General features: G+C 34.4%; 1 protein-coding gene and 1 pseudogene across 1 annotated transcript; both read right to left on the bottom strand.

Moving 5' to 3' along the window:
• Positions 1 to 16: 16 nt before the first annotated feature.
• On the bottom strand, positions 17 to 3,038 carry LOC110686671 (annotated as a pseudogene).
• Positions 3,039 to 16,842: 13,804 nt separating this feature from the next.
• On the bottom strand, positions 16,843 to 18,897 carry LOC110686672 (RING-H2 finger protein ATL47-like). The gene has a single exon (XM_021863280.1). The coding sequence runs from the start codon at positions 18,133 to 18,135 to the stop codon at positions 16,963 to 16,965; it is 1,173 nt and encodes a 390-aa protein (XP_021718972.1). The 5' UTR covers positions 18,136 to 18,897; the 3' UTR covers positions 16,843 to 16,962.
• Positions 18,898 to 22,825: the final 3,928 nt, after the last annotated feature.

The raw sequence follows: 22,825 nt of genomic DNA on the forward strand, positions 1-22,825 counted from the left end.
GTGAAGTGTGTCTGATTATTTAGAAACGGAGTGAATAACTTTCAATATGTATCTTAATAAACTGTAAAATAAATGTAAAATAGAAGTATTATTGTATTAGAGTCTCGTAAAAAAAGTGCTATGGTAATACATTATATATGACATGACTCAATTCGATCTGATCAGTAATGAATAATCAATTAACACTACTACATATTATGGAATTAAACTAGCTATAGTATTTTCATAAGAGGGTATGGGGCGAGTCTCCTATTTTATCCGAGTGCTTCAAGTATGGATCGTTATCATCTCTAATGATTTGAGTAGTATCTATTTTCATTAAATTAGTTTTGTTAAATGTAAAGGTGATATATTAGAGTTATCCTTTTTAAGCTTGTAAGTATTCCTTATTATCAAATATTTATTGAAAATCTATTTTTTTTTTTAATGTGTGCCCATGGACACACGCTTGAAAAACCGTTAATATATTTACACACATTTTGGGCTTATAGTTTTGGGGTTTTTTTTTTGTTTTTTTTTTCTCTCTTTTTGTTGACAGGTTTAGTATATGTTGTTTACTTGTTTGATTAATAAAAATGATGTTTGGAGAGTTTAAATTCATGGGCCACGCATACAGAATAAACTTTAGAATTTTCATTACACTTGTAAAGGTGATGGAAAAAATAAAGCTATCCATGGTCTTGATTTGAAATCTTTATGAAGTGATATTAATTATCCTATAATTTCACCAACTAATAGTAATTATCCTATTTTTTCCATTAAAAAGACATTACACAAAATCATGATAAGTACTTCGTATTTAAAATACATAAGTTATCAATATCATAGACCAAGTTTAACATAATCAAGGCACTTAAAGCCCAAGGAAACCAAGTTCACTTGCTCGCTCCTTTTCAAAGGTCTCAAAATACTGGTAGATAATGGTCACTGCAAGCAAGATTCCAGTTCCTGAGCCAATGGCACCCATGAGATCTGCCAAGATCGTCAATGCACCAATGCACATGCCTCCAAAGGCGGCAGCAGTGGGAATGTAACGGTTGAGTTCCTTCTGCAAGTTTGAATCACGGTGTCCAGGCATAACCATACCTTGATCCTGCAGTCACAAAACTCATATTAATAACACATTGCTGGAAAATGTTAGAATATTGTAAGGTCAATGGATCATCTCACAATCACACGATATACCATGAGATCATCTTTCAACCAACCAGACTGCTTTTAGCAGTCTCCTCCCCAAAGAAACCAAAAAAAAAAAAAAAAAAAAAAAAAAAAAGCGAATCAAGAAACAAATTTCACTGTTATTCTATATGTTACCTTGAGTTGCTTAGCCACATCCCTAGCAGATGATCCAGAAACCTCAATCCATGTCTTTGAGAATAGAGCACATGCGGAAAGCATGAAAATTATATAGAATAGAGCATGGAAAGGATGTGCTGCCATGTCTGCCAAGCTGCAAGTCCAAACATGAATAATGAGAAACATCTAATCAAACAACTGGCAACCATGAAACTAATCAAACTAAACCGAGAGCGATACACACCTGGCTGGGGCAGTAACATAGTAAGCAAGTCCACCAATTGGGATTGATTGACCACCATATTCAGACTCCTTCCACATGCCCAACAAATTTACAAAGAAGTTCCCGCCGTATTTCCTGTACAGCAACTGCTCAAATCCACAAACATTTAAAATCCTGGGAATAAATCATAAGATAACCAGTGAGAACATAATCAATTGCTAACTCCAGTACCTGTGAGCAGAAGTAAAGGTTGGACACAAGAGCAGATAAAAGAATGATGGGCATGTTAGAGGTGTAAAACAACTTGATGGGATATGAGCCCTGTTGGCCACGAGCGCTCTTTGAGCGCACAGGCAAGACAACACGATATCCTTGGATGTAGATGACAATAAGGAAGACCAAGACAGTTGCAAGCAAGTTGGTTACATTGGGAAGGTTCTGCCGAAAAAATGCCTCACGAAGGGCCTTTACTTTGTCAGTTCTGGTAATTAAGAGATGGAACAAAGCAATCAAAGCACCCTCAAACTCAGGTCCACGGCCAGCATTGATGGTGGTTGGGCTGAATGCTTTCCAGATGGTGTTCTCACTACAAATCAAGAAAACAAAATGTTACACCATAATGAGATAGAATACCACGACACAATAAAGATTGAAGCTCACCAGATGTTGGTTGCAATGAAAAGTGAAATCCCAGAACCTAGACCATAACCCTTCTGAAGAAGTTCGTCAAGGCAGATCACAATAATACCAGCAAAGCATAGTTGAAGAATGATAAGAATTGCGTTGCCAACACCAAGTTGTCCAACACTTCCATACATTCCAGAAAGAACATATGCTACAGCCTCACCAACAGCAATCAGAATACCCAACAACTTTTGTGCACCATTCCTAAGATTAAATAGAATATTATGAAGATTAGAAATTTATACAACTCCAACGAAAAAAAAAAAAAAAAAAAAAATTAGACTAAAATACACAACTCATCCAATGTACAATTTCATGCAGCTAAAGCTTATTGTATTCTAACAAAAACTTGAGTCCTGCTGAAGTATACAGTACAACTCAAATAACTGGTAAAAAAAAAAAAAAAAGTCACATAACTGAATACAGCCAGGAGCAGGACACCGTAGCATTGAACAAAAGGATACAAAAGCACAACATGAAACTTACAAAAAGTGCACGGTCCTCTCGGACATTGTTGTCGACTTGAATAATCTTAGAGCCAGCCAAGAGTTGCATGACCAACCCAGACGTGACAATGGGAGTGATACCAAGCTCCATGACGGTTGGAAGCAAGGATGACACGCATCCAATAGAACGGGTCAGCCCCGGTGGTGGAGTGAATTCCATAAAGCGGAAGCTGACTGCACACCAGAAATACAAACAAAGAGATAACAGTGTAGATCACCTTTTCTCTAAAGGCTACCTTCCTGTCCGCTGTTTGCACCTCAGGTAGAAACGAAAGAAACGGTCGCACCATATGCAACACTCTGAATCCTCCTCCCATTCTCAAAACTACTCAATTAAACCACAAATCATATAATTAGCCAACAAAATCACCTTGGTACCACATCAAAATTGAATATGCAACTATTATTACGGCAATCTATTTCAGACGACTAATCTTAAGAATCTGTCACAGCTATACGTCAAAACCTTAATCTCATAAGTGGGTCGGCTACGTGAACCAATCCTAAGAATCTGTCACAGCTATGCGTAATCAAGCCAAAATCACCAGTCTAATTAATCAAACGTTACATGCAGTTCTAATTAAAGGGTTCTGCAACACATTAGCAACCAAATATGATTCAATCATCAAATAACGCTCATAAATAGTTTTAATATTTGATTCAATTATCAAATTATGCTTTAAATTTTCTTTTCTTTCATACAATCTTAGTAATTAGAATCAATAGTTCAAAATTTCGAACCCTAAACTTACGAAATTAAATTAGATGAACGGTAAACCCTGGATTGTGGAATTGACAAGATGATTACGAAAAAAAAACAACAAATTACCTCAGAAACTGCTTCAATGCGGGATGCAAGTATCAGAAGGCAATAGGAGTTACAAAGAAGATTACCTCAGAAACTGCTTCAATGCGTGATGAATTTTTTTTTTATTTTTTTTTATTTTTTTTATTTTGGGAAGGGAAGAAACAGAGGGAAAGCATTAAATTTGGAAGAAGATGATACGTATTACATACAGTATATTGATATGGTAAGATATACGTAGTATTACATACTGTATATTGATATGGTAAGATATACGTATTACAATATTTTATTTTATTTTTCAAATTTTCATGCATATTAATTTATATATCCTATAATATCTAACTTTCAATTTGGCAACTATGTTCTAAGTATATTCTATATGCATTCAATGAAAATATTTTAACATATCTTTCATACATTTTATAATAGGTATTTTCTATAATAAACAACATATACTACGTATATAAGGTAATTTTATTAGAATAATGTACTACTCCCGTACTCCGTATCATTCTATATCGTATTTTTTCCTTTGAAAGTTTGCTCCAACCAAGATTAACACTTTAACTTTTAGTACTACTATATATTTATTGATTTATTTATAATAATAACACTACACTTCAATAACTATAACAATAAAATAAAAATAAAAATTACCTTGATTATTAATTGTCACAAAAAATAAGTCACTTAAATTTGTATAGAACACTTGTGCCAGTCAAAGTATTTTATAAAATATTGTGCCGGTCAAAACATGCCAACAAAATAGGGACATATGGAGTATATAAGTACATTACACGGTTCCTCAGAACAAAGAAAAAAACAAAATACATTACACGGGTTATAAATAACATAAAATTTCATTCTTAATAAAATCCTATAATCATGAAATTTGTGTTTTTTTAAAAATGTTTAATGATCAATACGAATAACTTTTGATATCAATATAACATAAAATTCAAGTTAGTTTTTTTGAAAAGAAATTCAAGTAGTTGTTTCAATTAAAAATATTGATTTTTTAAAAAAATTATTGTTAAACTAACATAGTAATTCATAATTAGGTTAAGTATAAACCGTGTGCTGCACGGGACTTAAAATAGTTATTTATATAATAAAGATAATTTTTTTGAGGACAACATATAATAAAGATAATTTATTATAAACAATTTAGGCAATTAAAAATAAACATTGATGGTTAAATCACTAAATATTGACAAAATCAGAAAGAATTAATTGATGGTAAATCTTGACATATAATTGATTCGTTATCATATCTTGAAAACTAGAAAAATTAAAGATTTGATTATATTATTTATTCTCTTCATATTTAAATTATTATTTTAAAACAAAAAAATACAATCATATACAACTTTCCCTGTTATATTATCAATTAGTTTGATTATCATACAAAATAGAATTTTTTGTTAGAAACTACCTAATAAAACTCAAAATTTCTAAGAAACTACCTAAAAAAAAATATTGTAGGAAACTACATAATAAAAGGAAGACTACGACCCTATTCACTTCACCTTAAAAAAATATTATTTAGTAAAAATAATTTCAATTCAGCAAAAATAAGTTTAGTTCAGCAATAAATAATTTTAGTTCAGTAAAATCAGTAAACTTAAAGAAGAAATATAATAAAAAATTAGTAAAAATAATTTCAGTTAAGTAAAAATATTTTAAGTTCGGCAACAATAATTTCAGTTTAGTAAAAATAATTTCAGTTCAGCAAAAATAAGGTGAAGTGAACGGGGCCTACCTCTAGCCGAATTTCCACCATTGACCAATTTTTTCGGTGTTGACCCACCAAAAAACACCCTCAACTTGAAACAAACAACTAGGGTTTGTTTGAATTGGCATTGTTTTTTATTTACAGTTTTTTTTTTTTTGTAAAAAAAAAAAAAAAAAAAAAAAAAAGAGAGAGAGAGAGACAAGAAATTGATGTTTTCACTTTTTTGTTGTCAGTTTTCAAAATTATCATGACTTTAATAAGTTCGACTAATTTTTGATTCATTATATGTCATATATCATATGATTTTGAAAAACAAAAGCCAAAAAATAGAAAACCACAGCAATACCAAACAAACCCTTACAACAACTAACGACTCCACCATATGAAGATAGGAGAACATCTACACTAAGTGTGTAGATTCATTGAAACCTAAATTACAAAACATAAAAATAAAAAATAAAAAATAAAAAAAAGGTCGAAAATAGTTTAATATTTGAAGAAAATTGGCTATTTATGACTATTTTCGGTCTTAACAACTAAAAATTTAGAAAACCCTAGAAGAGAGGAACAAAGGAGGAGAAGAGAGGAACAAAGTATTTTGATACGAAGCTGTAGGTTTTCTTAATATGAGCTAGAATATTACTTTAATCAAGTAAATAATTGAAACGTAATCAACATATGAAAAAAAAAAAAAAAAAAAAAAACGTAACTATCTATAAGGAATGGAGGGAGAAGTACCTCGCTAGATGCCTATTGATTTGGGTAAAAATTACCCTTGCCAGTGGCCCAATGAGGACCTGGCACGTGTCACCCTCATACAAGCCCCATGGGATCCAATAAAAGGATGCCACGTGACATTGAACCCTCAATGGGGGAGCAGATTCTCATCTGCTATAAATGGAGGAATCATCCTCATTTATGGGTTATTCATAAATACATACACAAACCCCGAGCAATATTAATTGCGGAATCTCCCTGAATCAGAGAGAAACACCCATTTTACTTTCCGCACGCTTACTCATCCGGAATCATACTAACTTGATCTTCGGAGGCGGAACTCCACCCAACCGGAGTTTCGTGGTTTTGCAGGTACAGACGTCAGGAGCACATACTCCATATTGTAACTCTCCCGAGGGACCAAAAACACCCGAAAGCATTGATGTCGTCCTGGACGACAGCCGTCCTGACAGAACAGTCAAGATTGGGACGGTAGCTTTTGAAAAGTTGGGGGCAAGCCTGCTCCAACTTTTGAGAGAATTCAAAGACATTTTTGCCTTTGAAGTGGAAGAGATGTCAGGCATTAGCTCGGATCTAGCTGTCCACAAGTTAGCCGTTGATCCCAAAATAAAGCTGGTTAGGCAAAAGAAAAGGGATCATGGCGAGGAGAGGTCTCAGGCGGCAGCCGCCGAGGTCAAAAAGCTCCTAGATGCTGGGTTCATTCGGAAATGCTATTACCCGAATTGGGTAGAAAATGTTGTTCTTGTCAAGAAGTCGAATGGTATTTGGCGGATGTGTGTAGATTACACAGATCTAAACAAGGCATGTCCGAAGGATAGCTACCCACTTCCTAAGATCGATAGCCTGGTCGACTCTACAGCCGATCATGCCTTGATGAGTTTTATGGATGCCTACTCACGCTTCCACCAGATTCCCCTATGGAAGAAGGATCAGGAAAAGACGGCATTCGTCACTGATCAGGGGTTGTACTGCTACACGGTGATGTCATTTGGGTTGAAGAATGTGCCTGCTACCTTCCAACGAATGATCAACACCGTTTTTATCAACCAAATTGGAAGGAATATAGAGGCGTATATTGATGACATGATAGTCAAATCCAAGCTTCAGGCGAATTACCTAGCTGATCTCCGAGAAACCTTCACCACCCTCAGGCGGCATAAGGTCATGCTTAATCCCAAGAAGTGTGTCTTTGGTGTTGAGTCTGGGAAGTTTCTCAGATTCCCAATTGATCAAAGAGGCATAGAGGCCAATCCAAAAAAGGTACAGGCGGTGATTGACATGAAATCACCGCGCACTGTCAAGGAGGCCCAGAAGCTAACCGGTTGCCTGACGGCATTAGGAAGATTCCTCAACCGGTAAGGTGACAAGTGCCTTCACTTCTTCTAAGCAATCAGGAAGAGGTCTAGATTTGAATGGGGAGAAGAAGCTGAGGCGGCATTTCAGAGGTTAAAGCAACACTTGCATTCTTTGCCAAGGCTAGTGAGCCCCCTGCCTAAGGAGGTTCTCTACATGCACCTAGCCGTCTCAGATCACTCCCTTAGTGTTGTTCTCCTTGCTGAGAGAGACGACAAACAGCTCCCGGTGTGTTTCATCAATCATATACTCAGAAATGCTGAGCTCCGGTATCCGGATGACTTGAGGTTGGAGGTTGTTTGCACGAAAACGCAAGCGGGATCAGGAGCTCTCTTTTTTCTCTCAAACAATCTCTCTCAAGTTTGGCAAAGTGAGGAATAAGAGGAGGGAGTTTCCTATTTATAGGAAATCCCAGAAGGTGAACCGTCACCTTTCCCCCTTCAGTTTCAAATTCAAAAAATGGAGGGAAGGAGACGAACAGTCGGCCTCCCGCATGGTGACAAGTGTCACAGGCGCCATGTGGCAAGCCACGTGACGCCTGTGAGGGGCAATTGATTTGGGTAAAAATTACCCCTGCCACGTGGCCCAATGAGGACCTGACACGTGTTACCCTCATACAGGCCTCATGGGATCCAATAAGAGGATGCCACGTGGCATTGAACCCTCAATGGGGGAGCAATTCTCATCTGCTATAAATAGAGGAATCATCCTCATTTATGGAGTATTCATAAATACATACACAAACCCCGAGCAATATTAATTGCGGAATCTCCCTGAATCAGAGATAAACACCCATTTTACTTTCCGCACGCTTACTCATCCGGAATCATACTAACTTGATCTTCGGAGGTGGAACTCCACCCAACCGGAGTTTCGTGGTTTTGCAGGTACAGACGTCAGGAGCACATACTCCGTATTGTAACTCTCCCGAGGGACCAAAAACACCCGAAACAACTATAGCATGTTGATACACCATAATCCAAGGGAAAATCCAATATCGATTCAGTGCGTGGGTACAATTGAACCCATAATGGATTTCGGAAAATTCAGCAAAGTTTATGGGGGTAAAAATAGTCTGGGTTTTAAGCTATCCCCGTAAGTTGTGCCCCTAAGAATCTTTAGTTTCTCAGATATGCTCATGTTTTTTCTAAGTTGTAAGTTATGCCCTAGCCTTCACCTCAACATGTTTAATTAACAGTAACTTCTAGCAAATTTCGGTGTTCGGTTTGGATTATGGCCCAATTCAAACTGAAACAAACCGAAATAATTCGGTTTTATATTTTTCATAGTGAAATTTAAGATGAGATTGAGAAATAAACTTGAAATCCGATGAGAGGGAAGGATGAAAGGGGAAAAATGAGATTAGATGAGAGAAGGCAGAAGGAAGAAGATGAAAACGAATGAGAGAGAAAGGTGGCTGATGAATACCGAATCCAAACCGAAAAATCAAATTATTATTTTTTTCAAACCGATCCAAATCGAACTTAAAAAAAATTCAAACCGAATTTCTAATTCAGTTCGGTTCGATTTTAATCCGAATTACTTTCACCCCTAGTAACTTCTAACGTTAACCCATTGTTAGTAATTGAATTGACTGATAATTACCCTACTTGGGAGGGAACATTAGCTGCCTAAACTGTTAGGGTTCCTTTGCTTATTAAAAGGGGATTAAACATTTCCCCCCAAATTCTTCTTCTTTCTCGCACAATTAGCCACATTTATGTTAAGCTCTTGGTCTTCAACGATCTCACTCTCACATGAACTTTGTCTGACTAAGAAGCAAAGTTTTTTCAAGAGTATTTCTTAGGGTTTCAATGATCATTATCGAACAAGGTTTTGGTGAAACATGAAACAAAGAGCGAGGAGAGTTTGATCAAAATGGAGGGACATCTGCAAAATTTATTTTTAATATATTTTTGGGGAAAGAAAATCAATATTAATAACGTTATTGAACATTCCATCCCTAACATCTGTTAATTAATGAGGCTGTTAGAGGTTACTGTTGATTAAACACACTGAGGTGGAGGGCACAATTTGTAACTTTGAAAAAGCATGAGCTCACCTTAGAAACTAAAGAACCTAAGGGGTTTATCTTAGAAGAAACCAAATAGTTTAGAGCATCTACACAGGTTGTAATGAACAATCTGCTTGCAAATAATTAAAAGCTAGAGCAGTAAGCTTACTAGTGTGAAGCAACACTAGTTGTAGGCTTGTAGCTTAGTGATATATATGTAGCTCCACAGAGCGGTGTGGTTTCACATATATTAATTTTCCACTTGGCACTTTACACGCATTAACTCTCATAAAATGCGTTGCTAAGTCCAATGTTTGTTGTTTTTCTTTAAATTTTACATGTGGGACCCATTTAAGCTAGAAGAGATTGTTGCTTATCATTGGAGGGTAAAGTAGTTTTTCATAGTTGTAGTTTAGAAAGCCGAGTTGGCATACAAAGCTATAACTAAGCTGTCAAAAGTTGACTCGACCCGAAATACCGACCCAAATTCGATTATTAACCGACCTGTTTGAACCCGAAAAAATGGTGACCCGAACCCGATATGACCCAACCCGAAATCAACCTTAGACCCAAGTTAACCCGAGTATTAGAGACCCGAACCCGAACATGAACCGACCTGAAGATAACCCGACCTGAATATAACCCGTAAATTATTGACTTGAACCGAACCCGACTTGAACTGAGATTGACCCAAACTCGTTGTAACCCATCAAAACCTGAATTTAACCTGGCCTATTACTAACCCGACCCAAATTCAACACGACCTGTTATTAAACCGACCCGAATTTAACCTGACCTGTTACTAACCCGACCCAAATCCGACTTATTACTAACCCGACCCAAAATTCAACCCGATCTATTATTAACCCGACTCGAAATCAATACGACTTGTTATTGACCCGACCCAAATTCAACCCGAATTGTTCCTGACCCATTTCAAACTCAACATAACCTGTTATATATTGACCTGACCCAATTTCAAATTGCCTTAAATTCAATTTAGACCACCTTATTAATATTGATCAAAGTATATTTATATAGTTAAGTTGTCACTTATTATGTATATCTTATCTAAACCTATTTGTACTTATTAGCTCGAATTTAAACTTATTTGAAATTATTTCTCTTACAATAAATGAAGAAATTGATAATGGTTAAAGTGAACATCATTACATGAACGGTTAACAAACCGACCCAAAAAATGTACCTGGACCCGATATGACTCGACCTGAAATCAACATCAACCCAAAACCCAGATTAACCCAATTTGAGATTTGAACCCGAACATGACCCAACTTAACTTGGAAATGACTCGACTTGATTGTAACCCGCAATTTATTGACTTGAACCGAACCCGATTTGAACCCGAGAATGACCCGACCTAATTATAACCCGTAAATTATTGACTTGAACCCGATAATGACCCGACCTGATTATAACCCGCAAATTATTGACTTGAACCGAACCCGTCTCGAACCCAAGAATGACCCTAACTCGTTTTAACCCGTGAAAACCCGAATTAAACCCGACCTATTATTCACCCGACTTGAATGTAACCCAACCTGTTATTGACCCGACCTAAACCCGATTCAAACCCGATAAGATTTATGATCTGACGAGACCCGACTCAAGCATGACCCAACTCAAATCCAACCCGCATAGATTACGACATTAACTCGAATTGACCCGATCTGAGTTCACCCAACTCACACTTACCTGACCCGTTTATCCGAATTGACAGCTCTAACTATAAGACTAATACCTCACCATTGCTCTTTCGAATTGACAGCTCTAAGTATAAGACTTATACCTCACCATTGCTCTTACTGTTATAAGTACTTTTATACACAATAATTATGTTAGAGAATTTTAAATCGCGTAATGGGTTCGATCCTGCATAAGCTTTTTTAATATTTTGTTTTTTTTGTTTTTTACCTCCTCATTATATTTGTTCGCTTTTTATTTTGACATGTTTTGATCGGCACAATATTTTATAGCATATTTTGACCTGCATAAGTGTTTTATACAAATTTAAGTGACTAATTTTTTATGACAATTAATAATCAAGGTTTTTTTTTTTTTTTATAATTTTTATTTTATATTTATAATCATTGAATTGTAGTGTTATTATTATAAATAATTCAACAAATATATAATAAAAGTTAAAGTATTAATCCTGGTTGGAGCAAAAAAACTTTCAAATGGAAAAAAAGGAAAGTAAAAGTGGCGAATTTTTTTTTTTAATCAGAACATGATAAGTGAGATTCGCTTTTAGTATTATGTTATTGATTGATTGATATGTAATATTGATGTTGATGTTCCTTGATGTTGGTGTTCCCTTTAGGACTAAGATATTTTAAAACTCCATAGACCATATGTTATGTTTTCTTCTGAGGTTCTGAAGTTTGATTTTTTGAAGTTTGACTTTTGATTTTTTTGGTTGTTATTATTGATAATCACTTGAGATACTATCAATTTTAAAATTCTACCTCTACCATTTAACCATTATCTTCAGCTCCAATTTTTTTTTTCTTTTTTTTTCTTTTAAAAGTAATTTTCTTTTTCATAAAGTAGCCATAGTTAAATATCTACTGTATTCAAACAAATGACTAACTCAACAAATATGTTAATGTACTATTTTGACTTTAAATATAAAAAGTTTGATATTGCGTAACATTAGAGTAATACGAAGTACTTATTTATGTACATATTTCATGATAAAAAATGTTTTTAGTACATACACTTAAAAAAAAATTATGATCAATGTTGTTAGTACATAACTAAATACAATATAATTAAAAATCAAACATGTCATTTGTTGTGAGACGATGTACGAATTAGAAATTTCGACATCCATATTCTAAAATCGTTTATCCACCATTGCTATAATCTGAATTAGTTTTTCAAAGAATAATACTTGAATATAATATTAAATGTCTCCAATCAAACTCAAAAAAAAAAAAAACTAAAAAAAAGAAATAACACTAAGGGGTCGTTTGGTTCGCACAGGGGTATTGGAATGGAATGCAGAAAGGGGATGGAGGAGAATGGAATGTAACCCTTATAATTAAGCATGTTGTTTGTTTTAAAAAAAAAGTTAGGGAATCACACCACCATAGCACCACCACAACACCCTTCCTTCATTATTTTCCACCTTCTCCAGCCACCCCACCCTACCCCACCGGCCGCACCTCACCCAGACACACACGAACCCAAATCCAAACCCACGCCTCCCCCACGAACTACCACGACCGAAACCCAGCCAAGCAACCCCACGAACCATCCACGACCGAAACCTAGCCACGCTGATGGATATGGCCTTTGGTTCCGGTGGAGGGGAGGGTTTTTTAAGGGTTATGCGTGGGTGGGGAAGGATTTCCGGGTGGGAGGGGGGGGGGCGAAGGGCGGCGAGGGTCGGGGGAGGGCCGGCGAGCATCCGGCGAGGTGCAGCGAAGTCGGTGAGCGTCCGGGCGAGGTGCAGCGAGCAACCGGCTGATGTGGGTATGGTGGTGGTTGAGGAAAGGGAATGGGAAAGGTAGGGGGGGTGGAATGATTTTGGGTGAACCCAAAAATAAGAAAGGGGAAAGGGAATGAAAGATTGTGGCTAATAAACGACAACAAAGGGATTCATTCCCTTTCCCTTTATTTAAACCCCCCAACCAAAGGACCGGGGAAGTCAATCATGATTATTAGTTATTAATAGTACACTGAAAAGAATATTACTATATGTGACAAATAGAATACTTACGGGAAACTTCCGATGCCGATGGTGTACGTCATATAGCTATTATTGTAACTGTTATCGTCCTAATCGTGGTGCAGTTCGTTGATCTCTCCTTCATTGCTCTTCTATTTTTGATTGTCATAACTGTTATAGCTATGATTGTGAATACGATTGAAAATCAAATTTAGCTTATGTAAGTTTTACTGTTCTAATGAATAAAAATTATATACCACGTCTTTTACTTATATGTTGATTATTAATGTTGATTTTTAAGATTATTGCATGGTTGCATGGTATGTATTGACCTAGTAGTTAGAGTTGAAAATAATAATTCAAAACCCTATTTGGAGTTATTGGACTGCTAAATTTTATTACATTACATTTTATTAAAAATTTAAAATGGTTTAAAGAATAAGTAAATACACTTCTTCTGTTTTTTTTTCTTGAATTGTTTCTTTTATCACGTTTGTCAATGCAAAATTATAACGATCAATAACTTTAATTCTCCGTATATAAAAATTATAAAAGTTATATATTATGATAGTACTTATTGAGACGAATTTAAAAGATCCCACATGAATATGTTTTTCCTTACATATTATTCACAAAAAACGGTGAAAGGAGGGATGATGAATAGTGTAAAAGTCAAAGCAGGTCAAGTAAAAAAGAGCGGAGAAAGTATTTCTTAAACTTTATTTTTCTTAAACTATTATAATTGCTGGGTGTTTTCTAAAACATGATAATTTTTGGGTTATTAGCTTATCTTCAATTTTCTCTAGCCCATAAGAGTACTTTCAAGCCCATTCTTCACTTACAACCCAAATCAAAATTTGTAATATTGATCAATGACCACTAAAGAAAAAGGAAAAAGAAAATAAAAACCCATTCACCATCCCCCATTAGCATCATAGAGTCATAGACGTCAGTGGCGGACTTGGGCTTAGACCTGGTGGGTCAAGTGACTCACCAGGCCCAAAAAAAAATTTTAAGTTATTTTTTGAAAAAAAAAAAAAAAAAAACTGACATTTGCTTTCGAAATCCCGAGTTTCTGTCTTCTTCAAACAATCAAACCCTAGCCTTCTTCTCTTCGCGACTTCGCCTCATCTCCATTCTTCAGTTCGCCTCTTCGCTTCGTCCCAGCCAGGCAGCCACCGTTCTCTTCGCCTGGTGGTCGGTCCGTCGGTGGTCGTGGACTCCGTCCTCTTCGTGGCTTCTCGCATAGTCGCATAATCGCATTTCGAAATCGCTACTCGCTAGTTCTCCATCGAAGCGCCTACTGTGCTTTATCTCCTCCATTGAAGTAGTTTCTGATTTTCACTTCAATTTCTTTTTTTGCTCTATTTGTTTATTTTTTTTTTATTATTGAATATCAAATCAATTGGACTGCTTTGCTTTTGCCTTTCAACCATCCTAATGGTGCTAGCATCTGATAGAAATTCATTCTACCCTGATTGAAAGTTTTTCTTCTCACCTATTATAATAATTTCGGTTGAAATTTGTGTTCATTTCTAATCTATCTTGTTCTGCTTCGCTAATTTCTTTGGCCATTTATTTCATTCTAGGTTTATTCTCATACTTTCTTGTTGGATTTTTTTTTTGTTTAATATGACTTTTTGCTTGTATTTTTTTATTTTCTTTGTAACCTAAAAATTTGGCCTAATTTAGTGTCTAAATTGAGCTCTAATATTGTAGCCGATTTTGAATTTTTGCTAACTTTACTCTATATCCTGTCAATCACTGAAGTGTTGGAGTTGGCTGTAAACACAGCACAAAACAAGATTGCAATGATGAATGTGCAAATAAGGCTATTATGCTGGAGTTCCCGGCAAGGATAACAAATTCGAGTGCTTAGAAGTGTCAAAATAATTAATGCTTGAGTCCACTAAAGGGAATGAGCATCAAAGGAAAACGTAGTCTCGCCCAAGGCCAGGTTGGCAACCTCTTGGTTTTCTAAGGGAATGAGTAAGTTGATTTCTAATTTCATCAATTGATTCTTTTTTTTTTTTTGTGAATTTTTGATCAAATTTGCATTACTTGTCTCTTGAACTTATGTGAAATCTGTTTTGTGTAATTGTGTTTTGTGTAATATGTTTATGTGATTATGTCATTATGTGAAATTGCTTGATTTAGTTGGATATTTATTCAAATAATTTTTCTAGGGAATATTGCATGGGAGATCAAATGTTGAATGATTGTTTAATTACTTATTTGGAGAATGATTTGTTTTTGAATGTTAGCATGGAAGATATCATGAATCGATATCAAAACATGAAAACTCGTCGAGAACTATTGTAATAAGTTTGCATTACTATTTAGTTGTCTTTTGTAGTATTATATGAACATTTGGTTGTATTTTGTACTGTTTGAATATTTGGATGTATTTTTTAGTACTATTATTTGGTTGTTTGGTAATTTTTTTTTTTTTTTACATACTTGATTATCGATTGTGACCCACCAGTCGGAAATTCCTGGGTCCGCCACTGATAGACGTTCATCATCACCATCACCATCACCATCATTCATCCATGGAACATTCTTGCTACTTGAGAATTTCTGAGCAGATTCATTCTTTCTAACTCATGCAATAAATAACCATCATCGACCTCCCAAACCACTAATAAAACAAAATAAGTATAGTTATATAGCCTAAAATATTTTACATAATCATGAATCATGATTGATTGTAAGACTAATTGTTATTTAAATGATGGGCAAAGTGTACATTGAATAAGATGAAAATGCTATTTGATATTTATACTCCATACGTAGTACCGAATAATATTTAAAAGGGATATACTCAACGTGTATATAAGTTTCAAACATGAAGGAAGTATCAAGGGTATGCACAATTACGAGAATTCCGACTTGGTTAACCGTGGTATAGAGGAAATACATGGGAGTGTAGCAGGACTTAAGATTAAACCCATTCTATATTACCTCTTATTGCTTACAGCCTTACAAATTATTGTTTTTATTGTGTCATGCGATTGCTAACCATCACTGATAGTCTTGAGACTCTTGACATGTTCTACTGGTAAATAATTTACTTTGTATTAATTATAGATTTTAAACCAAGATAATACAAATTCAATTGTGAATAATGTCGAATTTCTTATTTTTCAGCCAAGATCCGCCACTAATTGGATATCAGTCAATTATGAGATCTTATACACCTTCATATCTTCATTAGGCCATATCAATCATTTGGTACAGACATAATAAATTAATACAAGTACATCTTGGCTGTTAACTGTTAACTCATACCTAATCTCTTACAGCCAGCTAAATTTCACTGCAGAGTACACAGACAGTCCAAACCAAATGTTAGCAGCTCCAACAAAAATGCAATTACTGTTGACTATGGTAACGTGACGCCATCTTACCCTATTTGACTTTTTCAGAGATTTGTCATTTGACATTGGTGGACCTTATGCTTTCTTTGCCTCTTTTTGCATAAAAGTGGGAGAAACATCGAAAGAAAGAAACAGAATGTTTTTACTACCACTATTTTACATTGCTTTTTCCTTTTTCCCCTTTTGGTTGAACAACCAATTTGAAGTTTTCACTTTTACCAAATTCAATCCGAATCGGATTCGAATATAAAAATCAATTTAAAACCGGTAAAACTAACTTCGAGCAGAAATTGGTCACAGATCCGACCTGTTGTCATTCATTAACACGAAGAGCTACGAGCGTGCAACAGATAACAGGAAGTGAAGTGCTATTATAAAGAGTATGACTTCAAATATATCAAACAAAAGTAACAAGGAGAAAGCAACAAAAGTATAAGATCAAAAAAGATTATGGTAAAGTATAGTTTACTCAATTAATGAAGATGGCCAAAAAGAATTATACAAAAAGAAATACAGTAATTGAACAAATTAATGAAGAACATGATCTCTAGTAGACAATGGTAAGACAACATTGAAAGGTGTTGGACCACCATTAACATTAGAATCTTCTGAATGACCTTGAAATTTGCCCTTCTTAGACCAAAGCCATATCTTTGATACAGAGAAACTCTCCCCTTTGCTCCTCTTAGTAATCTTCTTCCCTTCAATATCTCCATCTACCATATGATTATTCCCACATTGGCCCATCAATTTTTCGCTCTTTGTAACACGACTACTAGCACCGACATCAGTCGATAATGCTACTTGCAACTCCGAATCAGCAAGCACATACTGATATGACCCTAATGAGAAACATCTCCTTGCATCAATCTGACTACTAACACTAACATTACCATTACAATTATTGTGATCGCGGTCACCATTACCGCCTTTGGCACTACTCGTCTCACCATTTTCAAACTCCCTAGTACTCCCACCTCGATCATTCGAACTCTTAAACTTCCCTAGCCTTACAGAGAACACTCTCCTTTCATTCGAATTCTCTTCCATGATAGTAGGCTTATAACCATGACTAGTATTAAACGAATTCCCAATACGAAAGCTCGTTTCGCAATCGATTGATCTTCCAAATGACATTGCCCTCCAAAACTCCAAGCTAAACTCCTGATTCTCCAATTCAGACCCCAATAAACTACCCCTACAAAGAGGGCAAGTGGAATTTGACAAAAGCCAAGTATCTATACAACTAATGTGAAAGGCATGACTACATAATGGTAACAACCTTAACTTATCTTGGTCACAAAATTCACATAAACAAACAGCACAATCAAAGGGTTCTTTCGAACCGACGATATCTTTGTAAAAAAATACAGGTAAAGCGTCAATAAGAGGTTGGTCTAACCCAGAATCATGAAGCCGAAAAAGCTGCTGAAGTTGCCTTTGAATTGCGCCGGAATTTGTACTTTCAGGGTTTCTAGAATTAGAAAGTGAATTTGAGGGGTAAAATGAGGGTCTTTTCATAAGATATCTAACTAAAAATTGAAGAATTCCAGCAATAAAGAAGATTATTGCTAAAATTACTATAATTAGAAGGAGAACTGGGCTAATTGTACTGTAATTAGAAGAAATTGGAGGAGATGGAAATGAAGGAAGAGGGGTTGAAGGAGCTGGTGGAATTGAAATGTTACTATTTTTAGACATTATTTTTAGCAATTGGGTTTTTCAAATTCAACCATTTAATTGCTAAAAAATGTACAGAAATTGACCCAGAAAATGAAATTAAAAACCCAGAAAAATTGTGCCAAGAATGTTGAAATTAACAGCAATAATTTGAAGAAAATTTGGGTTAAAAGATTGAATCTTTATTAGGTAAAATAGAAAAAAAAAAATTAGTGAAAGTGGAGATTCAGGTGACCTACCTCATAGATTTAGGGAGCTGAATACCAAAATAAAACAGAGTACGTAGATTGAGAAGTGGGTTAGAGTAATTTAGGTAATAAAAAATGGGATTTGGTTTTGAGTGACTATTGTTTTTGGGCCCTTTTTCTTGGAAATTTGAGGCAAAATTTTGAGTTTTTTCTCTCCTTTTTTTTCTTTTTTTTCCTCTAATTTTTTTGTTTTAAAGTTCATAATGGTTCTTTTTAGATGAAAAGGAAAGCTGGGTAATACATTGCTTTTTTCTTTTTTCACTTCCACTTTGTGGGTTAGAGAGAGAAGGGGAAAAAAAAAAATTCTGAAAAGAAGTAGTTCAGCAAAGGAAGGGGAAGAAGGTCTCATTTGGCTCTCTCTACCGCTCGGCGAAGTAGAAAGGTTTGAAAATATGATGGGCATTATGCTTTCGTGTGTATTACCCGAGTATTAAATTTATGTTAGAAAGTGATGGCTTTTTTTATTGGATTTTATTTGCTTCTTTTGAAGAAATTAATTCTGCCCTTATATTAAACTAATATGGTATTAGCTATGACAGTTTAGTAGACAATTACAGAGCTACTAAAGTCATTTTATATTAGTGTAGTATTACTTGGTACAAATCAGATATTTAAATATTATTAATTTAGAATGGAATGAAAAGATTAATAAGCATAATTTGTATTTTTGTTGATGATTAATTTTGGTAATTGTGCATGATCTATAATCAAATGCGTTGGGAGCAGTAGAAGCCATGAGCTGATTCTCATTGAGTTGTTCCAGATTGGCATCGGCTGGCTGTTAATTTGAATATGATTTTGCCCATATAAGTAATTCTTAGTCTATCTCATAATAGTCCACATATGAATATGACAAACACAATTTGCTCACCATGTAAATTACTCATATTGTCATATATGGTGATGATATACAATTATCGATAATACTTATATTTATATATTATTAGTATGTAATAAATATATGAATGCAATGTAACTTATCTATATAATGTAGAGATAAGAGTTTAAATCTCAATCGTGAATTCAAAATTATGACTCTTCTACCCACAAACACACACATGCTCACATGCACACACTTTAAATTTATCTACAAACTCCTCCTTATATATGAGCTGAGGATAGTTTGATCTCATACAAGTTTAAATCTCAGGGTGAGTGACTTACAACTTTACATAACTTGTACTTTAATATTGAATATCCTCCTTTCTCTTTAATAATTAATCATCTCAATTTACGAGTGAGTTCTCAATAATCTTTAGCATTGTACCCGTCTTCTCCTTCATTTCCTCACCATGATTTGAACTCTTCATAATATGTATCCTCTAGACCTCCACAGTTGAAAGTCCAATTTAGCGTTTCTAACTTCTAAGTATAGTCATATATAGTCACTGCAAAATAAGATAAGGTGCATCTTATGTTGGAAAAACTTTGTGCATTACACAAGGACACAAGGTGAAGAATTAGTTTTGCAATAATATATGATTAGATAAGTTCACTTGAGGCATTGATGTATAACAATTAACAAATCATGAATTTATGAAAACCTCAAAGTGTCAATAAGCCAATAATATATTGTCACATAACCTAAAACAACAAGAGTATATATATCATTTGCTATATTGAGACTTGTAATTATCAAAGTCAAAATTTGAGTTCCAAAATATCTCGAAACGATGTATTTGATTTTATTTCTTTTTTGTTAGTAAGAAGAACAATTCTATTAGTTCGAAATCTTAAATGAGTCTACTCAAATTATATTAGCAGGCTAAAAGCTAAACATAAGAAAGCTAAAGTATAAATGTACAATTTATATCACTAGATTACACTTAACGTGATTAAAACATATCTTGAATTCAAATTGATAGTATATGTAGTGCCTTGAGGTTATATGCTTTAATTTCGAGCTTTACTAAGTTAATCACATTATTTAGTAGTCATCTCGAGCCCCTAAGCAGCACTTGACGTTGACTAAAATTGAATCACCGTACTCTTTCTTCTTAAGAGAATAACACTCGTCAGTTATCGAGTTAATCATTGCTCCGTAATTGACCAAATTATCAGTTATGTCCCTCATGTCTCCACTTAGCAAAGTTAGCATGCCTTTATTAGAAAAAAAATAAAAGAAAAATCAAACAATGCATGCACAATAGCCAAATAATAAAGTGGTTAAATGAGGAGTAAAATGGTTAAATTCAATCATTTTAAACATGAAAATAAGTTATGATTGCATTTATAACTACAAAAATAAATAAAGCAATTCTTTGTAGAAGACTTGTTGATTGTGGGTCTAGAACAATTATCAATTTTGTTTTCAACTTCTCATGGATTTCTACACTTAAGTGGAAATTATTATAACCATCATTGTTTGATAGTGGTTGAGAAATCATGTGATGTTTGTTGGTAGTCCAACCTAATTAGGGTTTTACTAAATTTATGTTATTTTTATTACTCTTGATCTCATTTCTCAAAATTAGCAAAATTAACTATTACACGATTCATACATTATTCAAATGTTAGTGTAAAAATATGTTTTTAGATTAATCACATTTTATATTTTTCAAACATCAATTTTTATTTATTTCGTATAACTTTTACTAATACAAATTTACGGTATATAATTATGATGCAAGTGTTGCATTAGTAAGTGTGATAGGTCAAATTGTTGCAAATATTCATGAAGGGAGTAATGTTTTGATTACAACCCCTTTATTCTATTCAATGGGGACTTTTTTTTTTGGTAGGCTTATACTAATTTCAGAGCTCAAATTTCATTATTTGGTGTTCACACTTTTACATTTGTTTTGTGAATGGTTATAAACATTTATAAGTAGCATTAGTGATAATGTTTATATACTTCGTATATAAAATGATAAATAGAGTTCGTTCCACATCAATATTTATGGCAATAACATTCCATCACCAAATATGTTCATTTTCCATTAAATTTTCATTACCACTTAATGCTACTTTTAGAATGGTAATTAATTTGAGTGATAATATAATTTTATAACGAGTTTTTTAAAAGGGCGGATTATGTTGTGTAAACACTATAGTGAGAGAAAAGTCCCTATTTATATATTATTCTGTAGGATAAAATAATATGAAGTATAGTTATATAACTCGTTTCATATGAAAGAAACAAAGGATTAACAGTTCAACACTGCATAATTATAGACTAGTAGTGCAATGGAAATTCGATTAATAAACTCTATTCCAAATTGTGTTGAATTAATCATTTCTATATCGATAATGGATCTATTAAACTAGTTAAACTTACTTGTACATATTCAAACACTCTTCTTACTTAAACTTGTAGTATAATTGATGTAACAAGATTCGTTAAAGGCCCAAGGGGGGCAATTGGGACTACACTATATAGGCCGCATGTACTTGAAATCTTGAATATATCTAATTATCTACACTCCAAAACAAGAAGCTCACTGTCCTAATTTCTTTTATGAATTGATGTAAAATGACACGGTGATGTAAAATAGTAGTAGTGGGGCTATAATAAACATGTTTTATATTCGTGTAGTGTAATCAGTAGATGATACCACAGTACCGTATAGCAAAGCATATACTATGTGAATGACATTAAATGAATGTCTTAATTTCAAGCAAGCAACGTATAAAATGGGAAAGTAGTCGTTATTTATTATCTCGTGAAAGGGTGCACCGTGTACGTAAACAGTAATCTACAAGGAGATCGTACAAACAAACACTTGTCCGGTTGTCCCATTTAACTTTGGCCATTAAATTTACAAAGTACCAAAATGTTGCATTTGGGAATTTGGGATGTCATCATGTGAATGTATCCATCAACTCATCAATTAAGGACATCAACTCAAATCTTCTACAAGTAGTTAAATTGTTGATGACTATGATGAGGCAAGGCCACCAATAAGGTTTGCATCTCCCAATCAAGAGGTTGTGGATTAAACCCCATTAGAGATATTTTGGGATGGGGATTCTCTTACCCTTACCCTTCCCCCCACTCCCAAAATACATAGTCCGCTAACCTTGGTCGAGAGGACCTGCGAAAGGTTTTGGCCTGGTAGGGCCCTTCTCCTTACCAACCAAAATATAAAATAAAATAATGAGGCATGCATGGCCATGTGTGGTTATATGCCTTTCTGACCGTGGGCAAACCTTGTCATTGTCTATTGTAAACGGTTAAGGTCAGATTTGGATTAGGGCACCTAAAGGTGTTTGGTCGGGTTTGGTTTGAGTCGCGTCAAGTTCAATATTAGTCATATCAAGTCGTTGATCATATTGGGTTTGAGTCACATTTAGGTTGTGCCAATTTCGAATCTAGTTCAAATTTTATTTTTAGTGCTTCTAGGTTGAGTTGGTATACTTTTAAGATCTGTACCTGATAATTAAATTTTTTGATACAACAATCAATTACCATTTTAAAAAGGAAAATGTTATATGTAACCCTAAAGGTTATGTATAAGAAGTTA

This window comes from Chenopodium quinoa, unplaced genomic scaffold (genome assembly GCF_001683475.1).
Source record: "Chenopodium quinoa cultivar QQ74 unplaced genomic scaffold, ASM168347v1, whole genome shotgun sequence".
NCBI lineage: Eukaryota > Viridiplantae > Streptophyta > Magnoliopsida > Caryophyllales > Amaranthaceae > Chenopodium > Chenopodium quinoa.

What these genes read in the sequence shown, in the direction of transcription:
- LOC110686672 (XM_021863280.1), bottom strand. Translation starts at nt 18,135, where the DNA reads ATGTCTAAAAATAGTAACATTTCAATTCCACCAGCTCCTTCAACCCCT.